Source organism: Carassius gibelio, chromosome B1 (assembly GCF_023724105.1).
Source record: "Carassius gibelio isolate Cgi1373 ecotype wild population from Czech Republic chromosome B1, carGib1.2-hapl.c, whole genome shotgun sequence".
Taxonomy (NCBI): Eukaryota; Metazoa; Chordata; class Actinopteri; order Cypriniformes; family Cyprinidae; genus Carassius; species Carassius gibelio.
Window position 1 is genome coordinate 7,237,811 of NC_068396.1, and position 21,953 is coordinate 7,259,763.

Here is a 21,953-nt window from a genome sequence, read left to right on the forward strand (position 1 = left end):
TGTCATTTAAACTTCTAACTCACTTGGACACCCTTCATAACACTTGAAAAAATTTTTTGTACAATTTACATTATTCATGCAGAATGATCTACTGACAGGATATTATCATGACAGAGTTGTGTTCTTTGGGTCTTAAAGAATTCATTACCTTGTTCCCTTTCAGAGTTTGTGGTCACAATGAAAGATTGACTGATATACAGTCTCACCCAGGTCAATTCATTAGGTGATTTTTTCAAGTTTTTGGCTTAGTAAATGGCATGCACATGTAAAATAGTGTTTTAATTTCAGCAATTTGATGTACATCTCATTTAATTGCATGAAATATATTTTGGTAGTGTTTGGTAAAAACTTTGGTCCAGACATCCAAAATTTGTTGGGCAATTGGATGCACTTTTTATGGCAAACATCAGTACTATTATTGCACATTTCTTTGGTTTTTTGTTCCAACCCCCTAGCCCTAGTAGCTTAATATGGATGTAATTGTAAATTTTCTGTTTAGTAGGATTTTTATTTTGCATAAATGATAGCATGCAAGTCTCTGTTAAACTTCACAGAGTGCAGAGAGCGCCAGCGTGCAATAGTGCAGCAAACAGTGCAATAACTCTAATTAAAATATGCATTTTGCTGAAATATTTTGCATCCAAATGTCTTCAGATCTCTTCCCTTAATCACAACAGCACTGTAAGCTGAAGTACAAAGAGTGTGTTGCAGTCATAGAGCCATAGTTTGTTCAGTAAACCCATTTTTAATAAAAAAAGAAGCGATTTATGATGTGTTTTTCCCCTGCTGTGCTGAAAACCTACAAGACCGTGACTTCAAAACCAAATTTTCATTTTTGTGTATCGTCCCCGCATATAACTGCTAATAATACTGAGAGACCTTATGCTTCGATAGGTGTCGTATTCCCATACTGTAGGCACATGGGGATCAGCTGAGAGACTAACATGACCTGCCAGAACTAACGCTTACTCTTGTTTATTTAAATGTTATAGTTGCACTGTAAAATAATACTTCTGCTACTACTATTAATATTAATAAGAGGAGAATTTTATTCATATGATTATGGTTATAGTCAGATTGATATTTACTCACAAATTATCCAGCTTTACAAACAAGCACAGCAAACCTCCGCTTTGAAAAAATAAATAAAAACATAGTATGGATGACCTGTTGACCTCAAATCATGCTCCTTTTTGAGAATTTTCATAAGGTAGGCAATAAAACAGTGGAAAAAAAATTCATAGGAAAAAAAAAAACATCTGGTTCATGATTAATAATAAAGCAATTTCTAATCAGAAAATTACAACTGCAAAAAAACTTCCCAAGTAAAAGATTAGAACAAATCAGACCCATTCAGTGATCCATATTTCAGCATTATAAAATGTTGAATATTTTTTTTTACAGGAAAAGGAGAGTCATAGGGGTTTGGAACTGCTGAGTGAACACTGAGTGTTACAGATTCTTTTTAACTGCTAACTCAAATATTCAAAACTTTGCTTCTTTTTTCAAAACTTTACACACAAATCCTAGAATTGCACAAAAATGAAGCACTGTATTCAAAATATCCAAATAATGTTAGATTTTTGTGCGTTATATTTGTGTTGTACAAAAAGTATTTATGAAATTGAAAACTTAGTCAAAGTGTATGGTTTTGCAGAATTGGTGTGTAGTTCTGGTGTTTGAGTGTCAGGTTTCAGAAATTGTGTGACAATTTAAGATTTTGTGTGTAAGCTGTTGAAGAAAATGTATTTTCTGGTGAACTGTCCCTTTAAAGGTAGGGGCCAACTTGGATATGTACACAGAAAACAGGTGAAAACAGTGTTTTCTACTAAATCTGGAGAAATCCCAAGCGAGCGGCCCATAATCACTAACTCATGTACCAAGTGTGTAGCCCCCAAGGGCCCATCTCTGTTGGTGATTCTAGTGAGAGTGCTGACAGATTCCTGTGAGGTGAGACCTGTGTATCTCTGTGTGTGTGTGTGTGTGTGTGTGTGTGTGCGTGCACTGGTGGGTGGACATCAGAGTTAGTCAGGAGGAAGCAGGGGGTTTGTGCTATATTACAGCACTATCTGTGGTCTCTCTTCGGGATCAACCCTTCCTTGGAAAGCACCTGGTTGCCAGGCAACAAATGAGCTGAAACCCTACTCCATCCCCAAAGCCTCTGCAACGTTTGATTGGCTGACTCAGCATTTTGGAGGAGGGGCTTATAAGTGTTTATAAATGCAAATTTATATTTATATTTTGAAATTTTTCCATCTAACATTTGATTTTGATTGCAAATTCATAATCCTGCATGGTTTGACATGGCCAAATTTATGAGGCTGGTGAGGGAAAGTTATCCTTCATTTCCCTGCGTTCTGCCTCTATCACCTTTAGTTTCATCAATCACCTCTAAAGAACTGTAACAAACTGTCCCCCGTCTCCCTGCGTTCGCTCTGTCCGTGTGTTCTACACGCCTTTCTGTTCTTCTTTGTCTCTAGTGCTCATCCTGAAGCAGCATCACAAGCCATCGTGGGCTTAATGGTTTATAGAGAGGTTTTAATCTAATAGCTGATGTGTTAGTCCAATCGGGATAGCTGCGGTTTAATGGAATGATGTCAGATAATTACAGACTTCAGCTAATTTACGCCTGAAATATTAGTTTTATGGTAAATTAGAGTAAATTGAATGCGTAATTGCCTTTGTCCGTGTGTGTGCTGCTGAGTTTGTAATGTATGTGTGTGTTTTTATGGATTTTAATTGATGCTACTAAAGCGTAATGGTGGAAAAACTGTAGCTCATTGAAAACCAAATGGAGTTTTTAATGTCTCAAATGTAGCATCTTACAGAAAATATTTTTCATTGGAGAAAGATGTATTTAGTTAGGGCTAAGTCAACTGAATAAAAGCTTTTAATTGTAAGTACATGATTCTGATATATTAATTAAATTCAATCGCGTATAATAAGGATGCCTGTACACACACACACGCACGCACGCACGCACGCACACACACACACACACACACACACACACACACACATATATATATATATATATATATATATATATATATATATATATATATAATTAGGATAGTAAAAGATTGTTTTAGTGGATTTTGACCCAAGTTTGAATTGCTCTGATGGTTGTATATTGTAGTGCACACAATCCGCCAGATATCTTTCTTTATCTATTCATCGCTCTATTTCCTCCCCCTACTCTTTAACTCTATATTTCTCTCCTTCTTTTTGCTCTTTCTCTCTGCCTTGTTCAGATCGATCACTCTCCAGTTTCTCGGCTTGTCACGGATCAATAACTCTACACTCCTCTGCTTTGCTTTGTCTGACCACATTAGACAGACCACTGCTGACTCTCCAGTGCCCGTTTGAGGCTTTGCACTCTGTCACTTTGGTTAATTGCGATTTATTGTCAGTTGATCATAATTTCACAAGTTGGACTTTTGTTTTAGTTGCCTGCTTTTCCTTCCTTTTCAAGCATTTGATCACAGATTATTGTAATTAGTTGTAATTAGTTGTACAAATTCAGCAGAAGTATACCAGTTTAGTAAACTAAAAGTACAATTGCAAGGTATTTTTATTAATAAATATGTAAATGTATTTGTAGTATACATATCATTAAATAAATGTATTTCAAATACATTTTAGTATATTTATTTTTCCCTGGAGTTATTTATAGTTTTTCTGAAAATGTTAATTTTGGTTTCAGTTTTAGCTACAATAACCCTTTTTAACATCAGCCAGAATTTATTGGTGCGTCCCTAAAACTTTTCTGGTTGTCCTATGTTACTGGAACATGTTTGTAGTTAATGTGGTGGACTGCATCTTTGGTAAATCTGCGATGGTCCCTTTCTGAACAGGTTTTGTGGATTGTTTTTTATCCAAATCCATACAAATTCAAGATATTGTACAATAGATCCATTTACAATGTTGGGAAAAGCTTTTACGACAAAATGAGACCAAGAGTAAAGCATTATACATGGCACAAATCTACTGCCCACACCTCAAAGGACACTGTACTGGCCTTTCATTAGCAGGGACTGGGGCATCTTGTTAAATGAAAAGAAAGATTGGATTCTGCAAAACACGAAAAACCTGTTTCATGCTGCTTAAAACTGAAGCTTGGAACAAGGTTTGTTTTTCGGCAGGACACTGACCCCAAACACAAAGCCAAATTAAAGTTGGAACGCTTTAAGAAGGGGAACGTTCTACAAAGTCCCAGTCAAAGCCTGATCTCTGTCCAAATGAGAATCTGTGACACTGAATTTGCAGATTGCATAATCTTCATCCTATTAACCTGAACATCCTGGAGCCAAGCTGTTTGGAAGAACAAGCCTTACACCTTAACAGCAAGTGAAGTTCTTACAAGCACTGAAAAAAAAATACTTTGAAACAGTTTTCATCCAAAGCTTGCCAATTTTGACCCAGAAATTAATAGTAAATTTGACAAAATGCTTTGAAATAACTATTTCCTAAAGGGTCTCTTACAAAGCACAGTATGTACTAATATAACAGTCCATTCGCAGATCTTAAACCCACTCCCACTGAACTGAGTTTTGAGGTGCACACTATGAGCAGAGGGTGTCAGGTATAATGACCCTCGTCTCTGTGCTTCTTAGCCATCTGATCATTTGATCATATTCACAGCTCATTAGAACGCCGATGTGTCAGACCCCGTCCAATTAAAATCTTCTTTACTGCACCGCAAATTATGTCAACAGATCACACCATGAATTTCAGAATTTTTCCAAACAGTGATGGGAGAATTAAATCTTTTTGATAAGCAGGAGATGTTTATGTGTCAGCTCAAGTGTTAAGCTTTGCATAAACCTTCAGTTTGTTACATTTGTGTTTGTAAAGGGCTCATGTCATCAGTTTTTTGTTTTTGTAATTTTTTTCTCTTATAAAGTTTTTTTGCATCAAAGACAGTTTGTGTTTAGTTCAATATTATCACTTTCATCTCTAATCTTTTTGTAAACTTTGTTTGTCATGAATAGCTAACTTTTTGCATGCAAAAATATGATGTGGGTTTTCCGTCAATGCAAGGTGACTTTTGAAAATTCAGCTTTGACATCATAGAAATGAATTACATTTTAAAATATATTAAAAAGCAAACCGGTCATTTTAGATTGTAAACATATTTGACATTATTAATGTTTTAACCTTTGAATGACTGTGTATGTTTATGTAATCTCACTAAGAAATATTACGACGCCAAAAAAATAAAATAATAACAATTATCATATCAGCTAAAAGAAACCATTAATTTTCCTAAAAACAGGACTTATTTCTCTCTTTGGATTTTAGTGCGAAATATGACCCAGACAGGTTCTTGACAGGTTTCATGAGATTCACCCATGTGTGCTAGAAGTACACCTTACGTAAGAATACCTATGAATACTAATGAGATGAGCAGGAAAGCTAGAGCACGTTTAGCCTACATAGAACATTGAGCTCTGTTATATCAAAAGATCAAGGAAAATCATGATTTGACCCCTTTGAATAGAGAAAGAGTGTGTGTGTGTGATGAGGTGTTTTAGTATAACTATGTGCATCTATATGCAAAGTGCCAAGTTTCTGCCAAAAGCTTAATAGCCCACACATGGATGGACCGATTGATTGTGCGCTGGAAAAGCCCTGCTATCTGGCCAAAGTTGTGAAATTAAATTTTACTGATGAAAGCAGTATTTGAATAAAAAGATGAGATGATGGATGTACAAGAGAGGAGTGAGGGAGGAAAGGAGAGTTTCCATAGCGATGTCCTTGCGGAGGGTTCCAAGTTGGAATGAATGGCAGCCGTTCAGTCATTCATCAGTCATTCTACTATTTATGAAGAGAGGCACTCTGTCTTATTAAATACAAACAGTCTCCTTCCTTATCTCTTCCCTGTCCAGCTCACACTCACTCACCTGCAGTCATGCTCTCCATATGCTAACATACAGCATCATTAGTCATTTTGGGGGTAACGGCACATCCTGAGGGTCAGTGTCAGGGTGAAAGGACGCTAACTGCTGATGATGCTGAAATTATGAGTCAGAGAGTGTCCTGTGAGTGTGTGTCTTCCCAGAGGAAAGGTTCAGTGCTCAGAGGTTGCTTAGGAGACTTCAAGTTAAAATTAATGATTTTAAATGTTGAAATAACTTCTATTCCACTTGAATGTGCAGAAACGATTGAGGATTCGGATTGAGGATTTCCATATTCTGTCCAGTCCTGCCTCAACCAATAGCATGAGTTTGGGTGGGGCTACCTGTATATCTGAGCAGAGGCAGACGGGAGAGAGTGTAAAGTAAAACTAAAATGGTAAAAAAAAAATTGTATCATCCATTTCCATGAAGCTGAAATAAAATGAAATAAAAATTCTAGATGAAAAATGTACACTTAAAATACTTAACAATTAGAAATGCTGCCTTTCCTTGAAAATAAATAAGTTTAAGTACTAAAATTAATAAAACTGAAATAAAAAAATACATTTAATATTTTTTAAAATAAAATACAAAGGAATATAAAAGTACTAAAATGTATAAAGAATAAAATAAAAGATTATTTACAATTTTACAAAAACATTTTATAAATAATGTAAAAATAGCATTATTGGGAAACCTGTTTGGAAACAGGCATTATTTTTCCAGTTATGTTTAATCTTTATCTGAGTCTAGTTTTAGGCATCTTGAAATGTGTACTGCAATTCCAGAGGAAACACATAAGAGATTACTTTTTTTTTTTTTTTCACAAAAAACAACACTTTCTCTTTTGCAAGTATAACTTTTCCATTGAACTCTTATATAAAAAAAAAAGAACAAAGTTAATTGGGACTTCTTATCTGACAATTCAAAGTGTTTTTTGGAATTTTCATTTTATTTCTCACGTTTCTGAGAAGAAGTTAAGATAAACTTGTAATAAACATGCAATATTACAAAAGGTTGGAACTGTGACAGTTTTGAAAAATAAAATCTGAATTGTGAGATAAATTCACAATTATGTTTATATAAATTCACAAATTATGTATTTTTTTTTATGCTGTGGCGTGAACCCAAAAAAAAAAAATATTGTTAGATGTACACTCGGAATTGAGAAAAAAAATCTGAATCGCAAGATATAAATTCGGAAAGAATTTTGAATTCTAAGATTACATCTTGGATTACAAGTTTCCTTTTTTTTAGTTGGAATTGTGAAATGAAAAGTCAAAATAATTTTTGTATTTATTATTCTGTGACAGAAACAGGCTTCCATAAAAACAAGTGAAATATTAAATAGATTTTTTTTTCCTATGAGTATTTGTGTGTGTGTGTGTGTGTGTGTGTGTTTGGGACATAATTCACATTACACTGACCATGCTACATAAGTATTGAGTTATATTAATGAACAACATGTACTGTAATTTTGTTATGGAACACCCATAATTATACATTGACATTATAACTGCTACGCTAATTAATTATAATCTTGTTTGTTAACTGCCTTTGATCTTTCATTCTAATGCTTCCTTTAAAGGTTTGTTCTGGTTGCTGCATACCAACTATTAAACAAATGTTGAATACAGTCGCTGCTATTATAGATATTATTACACCATTTATACTACTATTTTAATATTATCTTTAATATAATCAATTGCAGACAGTCCAACTGTGGCAAGTAACAGGTCATTCTGATGTTGATGTTAAGTTAGACAGTTGCTGTAAGAGACAGTCATCATTCTGCCTGCCAAATATCCTGCATGAATATCTCCTAGGGGACATTCAGTTTTGGAGATGTTCTGTGCCCGCGGTGTACCAGACTTCTGATCGACTTTCTGATCGCTTTCCTCTTTGAATCTTTGAATGTTGCATTTATTTGCACACTCGGCCAGCGGTTGGACTCGCTCAGGTTATTTGCGGACGTGAAGAGCAATGTCATCTTTTGAATTTACAGTCCTTGAGCATTGTCCTTTACTCTGTCCTCACTAATGTCCCCCACAAATCCCATCCAAGCACACAGTACACCGCAGAAAGAAAATTAGCTGAAGCCCTCCTGCATTTTAATGTTCAAATGAGGTACTGATGGATTAGCAAGCGACGCTCTGTCAGAACAGTCTGTAACTGTTTTGTGCATAAAATTGGAGCTTCAGCTCTTTGATTTATACAGCCCTCATGAAAGTGACAAAGATGGCTTCATAAAAGACATACAGAATTTAGAAGGATTCTTTTTCTTTGCTTATACTGGTTTCTCATGGACAATTCTTTATATTAATGTATCTTTGATGACAAAGATACATTAATATAAGCCCACCATGATGACACTATGATGTTTATATTATACTATCTTGTAGATGGTTGAAATAATGCATATTTTATCTCCATATTTTTTAAATGAGCAGCTGACAGTAGTAAAGGCATACATGATTTATTTTGAGATTATACGGGCTACATTTGGACATACTGTATTAATTTTACGTGTGCAGGTCTTAAACCATGTCTTAATGTCTTATATTTGATATTTTATGATACATTTAATTTGAGCTATATGTTATATTACAAGTCTTTTGAAGTCATATAATAACTAAAGTAGAAACAGATCAAAATTTAACTCATTACTCATTGAAAATTGCTCAGCTGAGGCTTACTAGCATTTGCATCCAGATACAAAAATGGCATGTCAACATCACTAACGCCAAAACAGCACTGGGCTTTCGTTTTTTATCACACACATTGAATTTTAGTGAGTTTTTATACTTTTTGGAGCTTGGCAGATGTGGTCGTAGTGGACCCCTGAAAAAATCAACATATGGGTTTGGAACAACATGAGGGGGAATAAATGATGACAGCATTTTCATTTTTGGCTGAAAAATTCTAGTTATCCCACATTTCAGAGGAGATCTGAACAATGTCTAACACTGTGCTCAGATTTGCCAGGATACCGAAATCTTCCATCAGCATCAGTATGACCTCAAATATTTCTCTTTGATTTACTGAAGCAATCTAATTTAGAATGTCCACATTCATTTATATCTACATATATAGCTGTATATTCTCCTACTGTACTATATGTGAGAGAAACACATGAGACAAAGCTGATCCTTAAACGAAACACAACTGAGATATTTATCATGACGATTCTATCAGATGTTTTCCAGTGATTTGAAGTGGAGTGTGTGCGCATGTGTGCATGTTGTTGTCAGCATGTCTCTCTGCTTCAGTCTCCTGCTTTAATAAACCTCCCGGAGTTCATATCTAATTGTGAGTGTGTGTGGATGACAGAAAGAGCAGCTTGTCTCTAAAACTGTGTGACATTTACTCACACAATTTAATTAACTCTCCAATATCAGCCAGATTTCTCTCCCTTTTCATTTCACACACACATTTGGTGTGCAAATACAAAATATGTTATTTTGAACTGAGACTTGTTTGCACCATGAAAGTTTTAAAAGCCTTTAAAATGCTTCTTCCTCATTGTTTTTGGTCTAGAGCACTTTCAGTCACATGATCGTGAGCCTCCTGCATGTTTGCCGACCTACACAGCAGTCAGTTACCTGCTCCTAAACGTCTGAAAAATGTCAATTTAGCATGTTGGTCACGTGACCATCTCATATCTGAAAGGAAAGTTCAAAAGTATTTAATGATGGTAGTCAAAGCATTGGCTGGCTTGTGAGACTAACAGCCTCTCTAATGGTCTAATAAGAGCGAGAGGGCACACTGTCTTGACCACTAAGGACAGCAGAGAGTACCAACATTTCATGTGAGCTGCTGCAATGGAAGAATAATTTCTAGTACTGCAGAAAAACAGCACAGAATTGCTGGCACTGAGTGTGTACTGGCTCACTTTGAACACTGGGTACTTCAGATCACTTTATTGATTTCCTGGTTCTTTACTGCACCAATGCATATGTTTTTCTAAGAACTACAGTAACAAATTTTCCAATGCCATAAAACTGCAAAGCCCCCTTTTATTTTTAGAATGTTTATTTTATAAGATATGTATAAATATATAAATTACACTGTTGTCTGGTTCTAGTGTTATCTCATTGTAATATAATATGTATAGTAATTATTACCTTAAATTACCTTAAGTTTTCATTTTCATTTGTTTTAAATTTTATGTGCTTAATTTAATTTTAATTAAATTTTACTTAAATTAATTCTCTAGTTTTTATTTATTTTACTTCAGTTTTATTATTTCAGCTTAAATATTTTATTTCAGTTAGTTGCCAAGTTCAGCTTTATTTCGAATTTTACAATAACAATTTTAAAGAGATTTAATTTTAGTACCAACATTGCCAACACTCAGCTCCTTCTGCAACTGTTCTACAGAGTCTCTACCAGGACATTGTGATGGAAAAATATGAGATAAGAGGATTCAATTTCAGTTGCGTTCTCTCGTATTGTGTTCCCCTGAGAAACTTTGCAATATCTCACAAAATATTTGCATTCTTTCAAAAAAGTATAAAATTTCTAGAGAAACTTGGCATTCTTAGGCAAAATGCGCTTTTAAAAAAGTATTGTGTTACTCTCTAAAGCTTTGCATTCTTTCGCTAAAGTATCATACTCTCTTTTTAAACATTTGCGTTCCCTCGCAAGAGAATTGCATTCATCCAAGAAACTTTGCATTCTCTCACAAAAGTATTGTGTTCATTTGCAAATCATATAAATTCTCTCATAAAAGCCTTGCATTCCCATGAGAAACATTGCTTTTCTCGCAAAAGTATTGTTCCCCCAAAATCTTTGCATTCTTTTGAAAAAAATTGCATTGTCTTTTGAAACATTTGTGATCTCTTGTGAAATATTTGTGTTTGCTTAAAAAGCACTGAAAAGTAGTTTTTCCTCCCACTTGATATTATTTCCATCACAAAAGTTTTGCAAGCGATTGAGCCTTTTTTATTTTATTTTTTTCTATCGCCATGTCCCTGTAGGGGCTCCATATTATTCAGATATATAGGTAGCCAGAATCATTACATTTTCCTAGTAATGGTTGTACAGTACCATTTTGCTTTATTACCTGATGACATCAAAATACTCTCTTCCACTTCTCTCTCTCTCTCTCTCTCTCTCTCTTATGGAGTCTTGTCTGAATTATTTACTCACTGTTATTGAGAGGATTTTTACTTACACTTAACAACTCGGAGGAAACAGAACACATACATGTTCAGACATTGCATGAATGTGTGTTTCTCTGAAGAACTGCAGCTAGTTTCAGAACTATTTACATTGTTCTTTTAATTTACTCTCATTATTTAAGGACCAGTTAAAAAAGAATTATCACCCTCATCATTTTCTCACTCATAAGAGAGAGTAAGTAATATCTTTCTCAGTTTCAACAATCTCTCTTTACCTTTATTTTCAGTTGTTCAGTTGTTAATGTGCTTTTGATATGATTACAAAATGTGTGTGTGTTGTGTGTGTGGGTGTGTTCTGTGTCTAATGGGTGTACATATGACAGATGTGATCCGCTTGCCCACTCCCATCCATCAGCTCTCTCTAGCCTGACCCCTGAGCGCTAAAACAAGTTTGAGGGGCGTTCCTTTGTCCCCCTGTCCTCTGATGAAGGGTGCATATATGTGTGTGACGTCCGAAACCTTTGGGTCCGCATTAGGAGTGTTACTGCAATGCAGCATGATGTATGGGAGCACAGAGTATAGGTGATATCTTGCTTTTCTGGGATTGCAAGCGAGTTTGCATCAACAAAACACTGAAGTGTGGTTAAATCCCCCTCTATGAATCCTGACATACTGCAGCGAGGAAAGTAGTGTCATAGTAAGCATTTTTATAAACTATTGTAAGGCACACACACATTTGAAATGGCTTCACTGCGTCAGTTTGAGTTGGGTTTTTATTTGCAGGACTTAGAGGATATTTTGAAAACCTCAACTCAATTTTAAAAGCAGAGGAGAAAATTGGTTTGAGTTTATGGCATATCCTGTTTGTACACAGTCACATCTGACAAGGGTCTATGTTGTCGAGCGAGTTACACTAATAAAGGCATGTTATCTGTAATATAATAAAAAATGTATTTGTATTGACTGAAGGAAATTGTAGTGTTGGCAAGGCAGAATATGAATATTGAAGATTCGGGGACAGGTTTAGGTAAATTAAATGCAGAATCAGAGCCACTTTGCCACTGTCAGGACACGGCATACGTTCTGTCAGCCGTGGAAAGACATAACACACAATGCGACAGTGCCTTTTTGCTGCATATATATGTGGCTGTTTATGGTTAAATGTGCTTTTTTTACTGTTCTAAAGCATAAAATTGATATTTAGATATATGTTCACATATTTGTTTCTCTGGGAAAACAATGTTACAGCCAGCCATTTAACTTTGAAATGTATTTTCCATGTCAGAATGTCTGTTTTTGTTTTGGTCTGTGTGATTCTGCCCACTGCCAATTTACTAAGTAGTATTTCGACACCCCAGGTTACCAGTTGTTAGAAATCACAGCGTATTTCAACGATGGGAGCCAGGAAACAAACTAGGTCGAAGATCGCAGATTCTACCTAATAAGCCTCAGCATCCAACTTAAAAGCTCTGTGACCAAAGTAATATTAAAACACGACTTAAAACTTACAGTGTAAGGCTAACTGCTCATGTTCCTGTAGGATGTCCTCAATCTGGCATCCCACATGAGAGTTAACACTGAGGAGTCGGGGTGGGGTGGTTTAAACAACTTTCTCCAGTATTTTGAATTTGAACTGCAGTAGCCATTTCAACCACTAGTTGTCAATATTACATATGGCACCTTTAAAGGGGGGGTGAAATGCTCATTTTCACTCAGTATCCTGTTAATCTTGAGTACCTATAGAGTAATACTGCATCCTTCATATCTCCAAAAAGTCTTTAGTTTTATTATATTTATAAGAGAAAAATAGTCTGTGCCGATTTTTTTCGAAAAAACACGAGCCGCTGGAGGCATGACGTGTGGGCGGAGCTAAAGAATCACAAGCGCCAGTAGGCTTTTGCGTTGAGAGTGTTTGGAAGTTGTGACATTACGTGAAGAAAAAAAAAACATCATCCAAAACAAACCATGGCTAACAGTCAGATTCAGCCGTTTATTTATTATCCAGAATCAGATCCCGAGGCTGAAACTGAACGAGAGCAGCAGCAGCAACGACTCGCTCCGAGCGGGGCTCGAACCCGGGTCTCCGATGGGAGGCGGAAGCACTAACAAGGAGGCAGAGATATTTTCAGCAGTTTTACTCACCGCCTGCGGTTCCCACACACGATTGTGACCCCTTTTCAGTGGGATTGCATCATCCTTAAGAAATAAATGATACGCAAATCCGTTGTCAAACTGGGCCTTGTTTGTAAAACAAGCATCTTCAAAATGCAGGGAACAAACAAAAACACTTGCACAACTCCGTCGATGCTCTTTAAAAATAAACTCCATCCACTGGTCCCTTAATGTTTTTTTTTTTTTTTTTTTGGTAATCTGTGCAGGATTGTCTTGCCCTTGCAACCAAAAACACACTTCTTTTGTGACATTTCGCGACGCTCTCGCTCTGATCAGTGAATGACTGTGCTCTCTCTGCTCTGCTATATGGGAGCGTGCGCTCTTCCGGCAGAAGTGCCCTAGGACCCCATATAAGGAAATTCCGCTCCATCTAACGTCACACAGAGCCATACTCGAAAAAAATTTTCCGAAAATTGTGACAAACTTTGTCCATGTTTAGCATGGGAATCCAACTCTTTAACAGTGTAAAAAACTCAGTATGCATGAAATAGCATTTCACCCCCCCCCCCCCTCCCTTTAAATATAGGGTACAACAAGACCAATCATAGTTTAGTATGAAAATAAAAAATAAGCAATAAAACCAATTCAGTATGTAAACATAAGGGAAACTATGTCAGTGGCATTTTCAATGATGAAAATTCTGTTAATGTAAGTGAAGGGGAAATTTTCTAATTTTATTCTATTACCGTGTTACAAAAAGAAAATAAACAAAATATGTATAAAATGTGTAGATAATTATACTGTATATACATTCATACACATTCAAACTCATAAATAAACACAAATACACATTGTCTTATATACATACGTTTTAAATATTTAACATCCAAAAATATTTTTAATCTTCAAAAAAGTGTTAAATATATTAAAAACATTATGAAATGGTATAAAACACACAATTTTCTTTCCTCTTTTGTGTATTTTCTATTGAAACGGGAAGTTTTTGTTCATGAACTTTGATTTGCTACTTGCTAATAATGGTAGTCAGAGGGCATAGAGACATACTCATTCTAGAGAGAATTTTATTGGACAAATATTTGTATATGCTCCTGAGAGCAAGATGAGTCACTGGTCTCTTTTCTTGGAAAAGAACTGCTGGGTCTTACTCCACTCCCTATGTTGTGAATCAATATATATAAACATCTGGACACCAATGACTCAGTTACTTACAACATAATCACCTGGTCACACATGAAAACATCACTAGTATTTATGGTTTATTATGATTCATCCTTGTAACTGTTAAAGACCTCCCTTAAAACTCATCTTTGATTTTCAGATTTAAATGTTTTTTTCCCCATGAAAATTATTTATTAATGCCTTAAAATGTAACTCTAGTCTACACCTTTACCTCATCTAGTGTTTGTGGAAACATTAATATGCACACTCACACCAGCTTGGACTATCTGCTCCACTTTCACTCAGTTAACTGAAGTAGTAAATGCTACACAATGGCAAGTGGCAATATTATATTCATTCAGCTATACATGTTTGAACCAGAAACTGATTCCAAAGAAGGGAAGGAAGAGTGAATTATACAAGGTCATATCAGATGATGTTTCAGAATGCTAGTGCATTTTATGTTTCACTTTCTACAATGCCAGACACATAACGGTAATTGATAGCAGTAGCCTTTGCTTTAACAGCTAATAATGCATTGCTAATGTTACACAAGTCATGTTCCCGTTCACTATTTCAGACAGATAATAATATGAAAAGCCTCATTACTCCTAAATGTTTCTAGTACTATATGGTTTAAGTTTTAGTTAACTAATAATAAAAAATAACAATGCATGGACAAAAAGCCACAACTGTTCAGTTCAGTTAAAGTGATCCAGTTAAAGTGGTTTGCACTGAGTTCATTGCAAAAGTAAAATTTTTGTGTTTTTGTACTCATAAGCAGAAAGTTTTTAGGAATCTTAATACAGTGCTACATTCCTTGTGTAAGCACTATTGTTTTAGTTCCTTCGTGTTCACAGGATTGCATTGAGTCATACAAATCATTAGTTTGGGAATCAGACTGCACTGCGTGGTCACGCAATAAAAAAGCTCTCGATTCCCAAGTCATAATAAGCCTAAACTTATCCCAACTGGATGAGGTCAGTCTAGTTCAACGTAATTCATCAGAGTATATACCAGCTCTGTAAAAGGGAGACACTATTGGAGTAATTCATAAATAATGAGGGTGGTCCACACTTGTTCTTTCACGCTCTGTAGCTATGAAGCAACGGCAGGGTTCCTTCAGTGAGGACATCTCATGCAATTCCACACTTTCAAACTGAAATAAAGAAATAAACGACTCTTTCTAATGCATGATGATTACATGACTGTAGCACAGTACAAAACATACTTCAAAGGGATTGCACATACTTGACCAGGGCTTTATAATGTACACGTGCTTGAAGATTTTCAGTTCCTTTGAGGTGTGAAAAAAATTCAGAAGAAGCATACATTGCTGGAAATCCCAATAATGAATGCTTGGCAATAAATAGTGAATCTTAGCAACTCGGATAATTTTCCTTAGTTGTACCAATTATTCAAGTCAAGTAATTAATCTTGCTCGCCGTGTCATTCGCAGCAGAATTTCACTTAGATGCATTCTAGCGTTTTATCTTTTTCTGCTAAAACCTTCTTGAGAGCTCAACATGACAGATGCAGTTCAGAGGTTCATGTTGCTTTATCACAATTCATAAGCGCGTGTGTGTAAGCGTGTCCTAGGGGAGTGAAACTGCTCTTTCCCACGAAGTTCCAGTGGGGGGTTCCCATGGTAACACGAGAATCGGAAGCTACCATAATTGGTCTCTTTTTTTCCCGTCTCTGTTTTGTCTGGCTCTTGATCACAGTCGCTTTATCTGTCTTGTCCTCTTTCTCTTTCTCTCCTTTGTGTCTGTCCCTTCTCCTGGTTACTCACCTGCCTCTTAAACACCAACTGACTCCACACACTTATAATAATTTAACACTTTAAATGATTCTTACATCCCCAGGAGATGCTGTAATTCTGCCAATAAACCCATTGATCAAAGAATATGAATGCATACTGTATATGATGCATTACACCACAAGTAATGGTCCTGTAAATGGTATTATATTGGTTCGGTAACCACAAATCATGTCAATTCTGCATGATCATACTATAAAAACAATTAAAATATCACTCATATGATTGATAAAGGATACAGTAAACAGATTCATTACAACTAACCAGATAATTCTTAACTAAACAGCTAAATGGCATTATCATTTGTTATGATAAGTCAACTTATCTATCTATCTATCTATCTATCTATCTATCTATCTATCTATCTATCTATCTATCTATCTATCTAGTGTATATGTTATATGTCTGTGTGTATTCTCTTGTTTTGGACTTTCAGATTGTTTTCCTGTATCGCCTGGCATGAAATGACCTTTTAAATATGTTGACTTAAAGTGCATGAAACCCACTGAGCCCTCTGCTTTTCAGCTGTCTTTATCTTCACTTCACATCCAAAGCCACCAAACTGTTACTAAGCAACTACAGAAACAGTTATGTTTTATGGTTTGTTGGAGTAATCAGGATAATGAGCGTACGCAGTGTGTGTATACAGTATGTGCACTTTGTTTATGTTTGGATTCAGATGCACCGCAAGAAGATAAAAATAAGCACATTGCCTGCGCTTGCGCAAACACGATCCATCCACATGCAGCGATTACACACTGTCTGCACATGCACTGTCCTAGTTTTTCCCAGCATGCAATTTGTCTTAGACATGTCAATAAATAATGATGCATTCCAAATTTGTTATATTACCATTCAATGGCGGGCTCTTGCTAATTATGCTTATGAAGTTTATTTAATATTACAGTCTAAAACAATTCTTTTGTATTTTAATGTATTTTAAAGTGTAATATACTCCTGTGATGCAAATCTGCATTTTGAGCATCATTGCTCCAGTGTCATGATGTGATCCTTCAGAAATCATTCTTATATGCTGATTTGCTGCTCAAGGAACATTTATGATTATTATCGATGCTAAAAACAATTGTGTGATACAATAGCATGAAAAATTGTTTGCACTATGAAATAAGTTTTTCAGTTTGGGCTGTAGAATCCCTGGAGAAATGGGGTTATGGCCATTTTGCCAGAAACCAAATCAGTGTGTTTCCAGCACATTAGGCCCTGGAGAGCTCAGAAATCTCATATCTGTGTTTTCAACCACTATATACTGATGCCTTCTGCTCGGTTTTATGAAGAAGTCGAGGAGTATATGACTTTGAATTGCACTAATTTGATGAGAGGGTGAGTTGCTAATTTTTAAATGTGTTATGACAGAGTACTCCAGGCTTTCATTTGGCAGTTTAGGGCTCTGGACTTTTTGTCAATGTTATTTAAGGCAAAACACTACAGGTGAATACACTCTTAAAAATAAGGGTTCCTAAAGGGTGTTCTTGCAGTGTTGCCATAGAAGAACCATTTCTGGTTTCCTTAAAAACGTCACCATTCAGTATACACTCTTAAAAATAATGGTTCTTTATTGGCATCAATGGTACACTGAAGAACCTTGAACATCCATGGAGCCTTTCAAATGTAGAAAAAGTGCTTTAGATTTTTAAAACGTTCTTCAAAATGATTATTTTAACTGTTCTCTAAAAGTTTCTTTAAATAATAGATGTCACCATATTTCCCAAGTTGATTTATTACAGTACATTAAGACAATATTACACATTTTTTTAATTATGCAAATTGAGCATTACCTAATTATATGTGCACAAATTTGCATACATTTTGTAAACAAAAAAATCCTTTTGGATAAAGGTTCAGCGTTTCTTTATACAGTATCTCTTTTTATTTATCTATAAATCAGAAAATACTGTCAACAGTCCGAAAAAAAAAACTTGTATTTTTACTTTTATTAAACCATATTTTTACAAATAAAAAGTTACATATATCAAGTGACTGTTATAAGAAAAAAATCTTCTGTAAAAATATATATATATAAAATCTGTTTAGTTTTGTTATTTAACATATTTCAATTTTACAAAGAAATGTGCAGCATTTTGTCTGAGAAATAATAGGACACATTTTTTTTTTGTCTTATATCTCATTTTGTAAAAAAAAAAAAAAAAATAGTGATAAAATCTGATTATTGTGAAACATACTGTGCCTTGGGTGAAATGTTACATCACTTGTCTAAAGTAATATTTTTATAGTATTTATTAATATTTTCAGTTTGAGTATTTTTTTTCTTTCAGTTCAAGTTTTAGTAATTTTACTATGTGCTTTTAGCATTTTTTTTTATTTTATAAATATTTCTATCTAGCTTTTAGTTTTTTTAGTACTTCTGCTTTACCTAATTAGTTTCAATTATTTGCAGCATTTTACATTTTCTTCTGACATTTCTGAGTTTTAAATGTAATATTTATGTTGAATTATTTCAGATTTATTTTAAGTGGTGAAAGGGAAAACAACACTGCAGTATTGGGAAAGATATTTGAAACTGTAGTTTGTTGTGCTGCAAGATACACATAAATTAAAGTAAGGATAGTTCGCCCAGCGATGAAAATGTGGTCTTCTGCAAAGCACAAAATAAATCTTTTAAGACTACATAATGAAAATCTGTTTCAAAACCCTAGTGGACCCAACTTACTGTCATAGTATGGCAAAAAAAAGAGAGCCATGTTTTAAAACATCTTCTTTTCTGTTCCATAGAAGAAAGAAGATTGTGAAGTTTACTCGCCAACACTGGTTTGTGCATGTGCATTATGAAGTGATAGGAGTACTGCATTAGCATTTGTGAAGATTTCCATCTCCTTATTCATCCCATTTCTGTTCTCTATCACCGTCATCATTATCCTCAGCTGAAGTGGCATGAATGTGACCACAACAATCTTGAGGATGAGAGACGGGAGCTGGAGTTGTCTGTATGCATTAGTGTGGGCTCTGGATAAATGTTTGATGAGGGGAAAGCTGTCCCAATTCTAGCGAGAGGGAAGTGTTTTGGTAAGACAGAGACCTGAGGAAACTGCAGGGACATGATCACGTTCCTCTGTCTGTTAACGGAGATGGATATTGTCTTTAGGGTTTAATTGGGTTAAAAGTGGTGTGGTGTATCCTGATGTAAATGAGGATGATTGCAGGATTTAGGCTGGTGATTGAGATGGTGTGAACAGTGTGTTTCTGTGGCAGGTTTATGATTAATGAGGTAAAGCGGTTGGTCTGATCACGGTGCCTGTGGGGTTTTCCTTTACAGCGGCAGGTATGTGTGTAGATCAGTGCACTGAAATGTGAAAATGGAATTGCAGTTTTTAATTAGACCCATATGAAAACAAAATGGCTTTATTGCATTTTATTATGTTGTACGGTTTATGGACGCAAACAGAACATTTTGTATATTAAAAAAAGACGTTTTATCAAAGCAGGCATTAAGATGGGTTTTTTATGCGATTCAAATTCAATTTCAACCTTCTTGAGAACAAAATCAATTATTAATCTACAAATGCCGTACATTATTCATGCTCAGTTCCATCTCTTTCACTTTTTTGTTAGCTGTATGTTAAAAAGCTATTCAATTCTGTTCTATTCGGTTAGTTGGAGATGGGAAAATGTTGCAGCATTTCTCCAAAAGGCATACAGTACAGAATTATAAGTGTTTTGATGCAAATTAGGCAAGCATGAAATTAATATAATTATGTAATGTAATTGTGCCCTTCTTTACTTAACTCTATCTTACTCTGCTCTGTTTCTTCTTTTCTTTACTATACTATACACTGCTGTTCAAAATGTTTGGGTAAGTAAGATTTTTATTAAATCAATAATTAATTTAATTGAATTTATCAATACTTTTATATATATATATATATATATATGCTGTTCTTTTGAACTCTATTCATTATTTTTTTTATGTTTTATAAAAGTATTGTATTTTTATATATATATATATATATTTTTTACATTAATAATAATAAGACATGTTTATTGAGCAGCAAATCAACATTTTAAAATTAATTTTATGATGAATATTTTATGAATGATTTCTGAAGGATCATGTGACACTGAAGACAAGGCTGCTGATGTTTCAAATATATTCAAATACATGTTTAATATTTAAAATAATCTTTACCGTATTTTCAAAAAATAAATGCAGCCTTGGAGAGCATAAGATACTTGAAATTAAATTAAATTACTGACCCCAAACTTCTGAACAGAAGTGTTGATGTTCATGTTTTGCTTTGAATAGCTAAAATGTATAAAGACACTCCATTTTACTCAAGCGTAAATTAAAAATTGAAAACATTATACAGTATTTCTATTAACAGGATAGACAGAGATGAACAGGTTTTGTTTAAAGACACTTTTCTGTTTCTTTATTCTAGAGACTGTACTAAAAATATTCATTACAATTAGTGTAGCCAGTTTATAGTCATAGTTTGTAGAAACAGACAAATAAAATATCTTGACTCTAGTTCTGACACAAAAATAAATATATGAAAAAATTTGTTTAAACAAATTTGAACTACTTGATTTCCTTGTGAGCTGTATTTTCCTTAACTGGAGCTCTACGTGGTTTGAGCGAGTCAGCATGCTGGTGATTCTGCTCAACTGCGTCACGCTCGGCATGTTCCAGCCCTGCCAAGACCTGGAGTGCCACTCTGACAGGTGCAGCATCCTGCAGGTAACACACACTTACATAACAGACACACGTGGATTGCTTAAATAAAGACTTCAATCTCTGTGAGTTCTTGATTCTGCCTGTTTGTTTGATTGACTGGTTGGGAAAAAAAGCATTCGAAGACACAAGCATATAATAAATGCAAACAGCAGCCTAAAGAGTTCGACATTTAAAATGTTCCATTGGATAACATAAAACAAAATATTAAACTAAGTGGTATTTTCAGAAACGCACATACTGTATCAAGCAAGCGCAGTGATGGCATATTTTTGTAGGCCAACCCAGAAGTTAGCATTACTCTATGAAAGCTTGTTTCTGCCACAGGGTAAAAAAGTAATAATGACTTTTTATCTCACAACTCTGAAAAATTTTTCTGTGGCATTTTCACTATCCTGTGGCAGAAACAAGCTTCCAAATCATTCTGGTTCGCTTGACACAAACCCAATAAGATTTGTACATTTTTGCTAAAAATGTTTGATTCTTTGCATTTGTTTTTGATAATCTTCACAAATGAACACAACTTAGGAATTTTTGAAGGCTAAATACAATCATCAGAAGTAAAAAGTTAAATGTAGACTATAAATGAACTACACACGGTCAAATGACTTCATCAACCATACTTTCCGTCTTTATTTAAAACATTTAAATCATTTTGGAATAGTTTGCATGAGTCTGATTAAAAACACAATGAGTCTCTAAAAGTGGACTATTGAGTAGATGAGTTCACCTGTTCTGCATGATATTTAATTTTAATTTACAGATTTATTTAATGATGTAGAATAAAGCATCATAAAATGTTATGATGTATAGTAAAATAACTTGAAAAACTTCAATACAGAGCAGCGTGAAAGCGGTTATGTGCTTCCCAAATGCCGTCAACTGTCAGTTCTTAGAAAAACCCACAAGCAACACCATGAAGCATCAGCAACAGACTCCGAAAAAAAAATATCTTTAATCTCCCCAAAACAACTTTCAAAAAACCTGTGGATCTGCATAATGACGGAAACATTGCTCACAACCGGCAATTTGAAGTCTGACAGAGATTGGCTTGAAATGTATTGTTGAAGTCTTTGAATTTTGTACACAAGGGCTGCTTTAAATGAGATCAA

The 21,953-nt window shown here is 34.8% G+C and overlaps 1 protein-coding gene across 1 annotated transcript in view; it reads left to right on the forward strand.

The window, feature by feature from the left end:
- The first annotated feature begins 20,208 nt into the window (after window positions 1-20,208).
- The window catches only part of cacna1hb (calcium channel, voltage-dependent, T type, alpha 1H subunit b), a 51,662-nt gene continuing 49,917 nt past the window's right edge, over window positions 20,209-21,953 (forward strand). Inside the window, exon 1 of the mRNA XM_052546436.1 lies at window positions 20,209-20,847. Coding sequence (XP_052402396.1) covers window positions 20,755-20,847 — 93 coding nt within the window. The 5' untranslated portion in view covers window positions 20,209-20,754. The remainder of the gene's footprint in view (window positions 20,848-21,953) is intronic.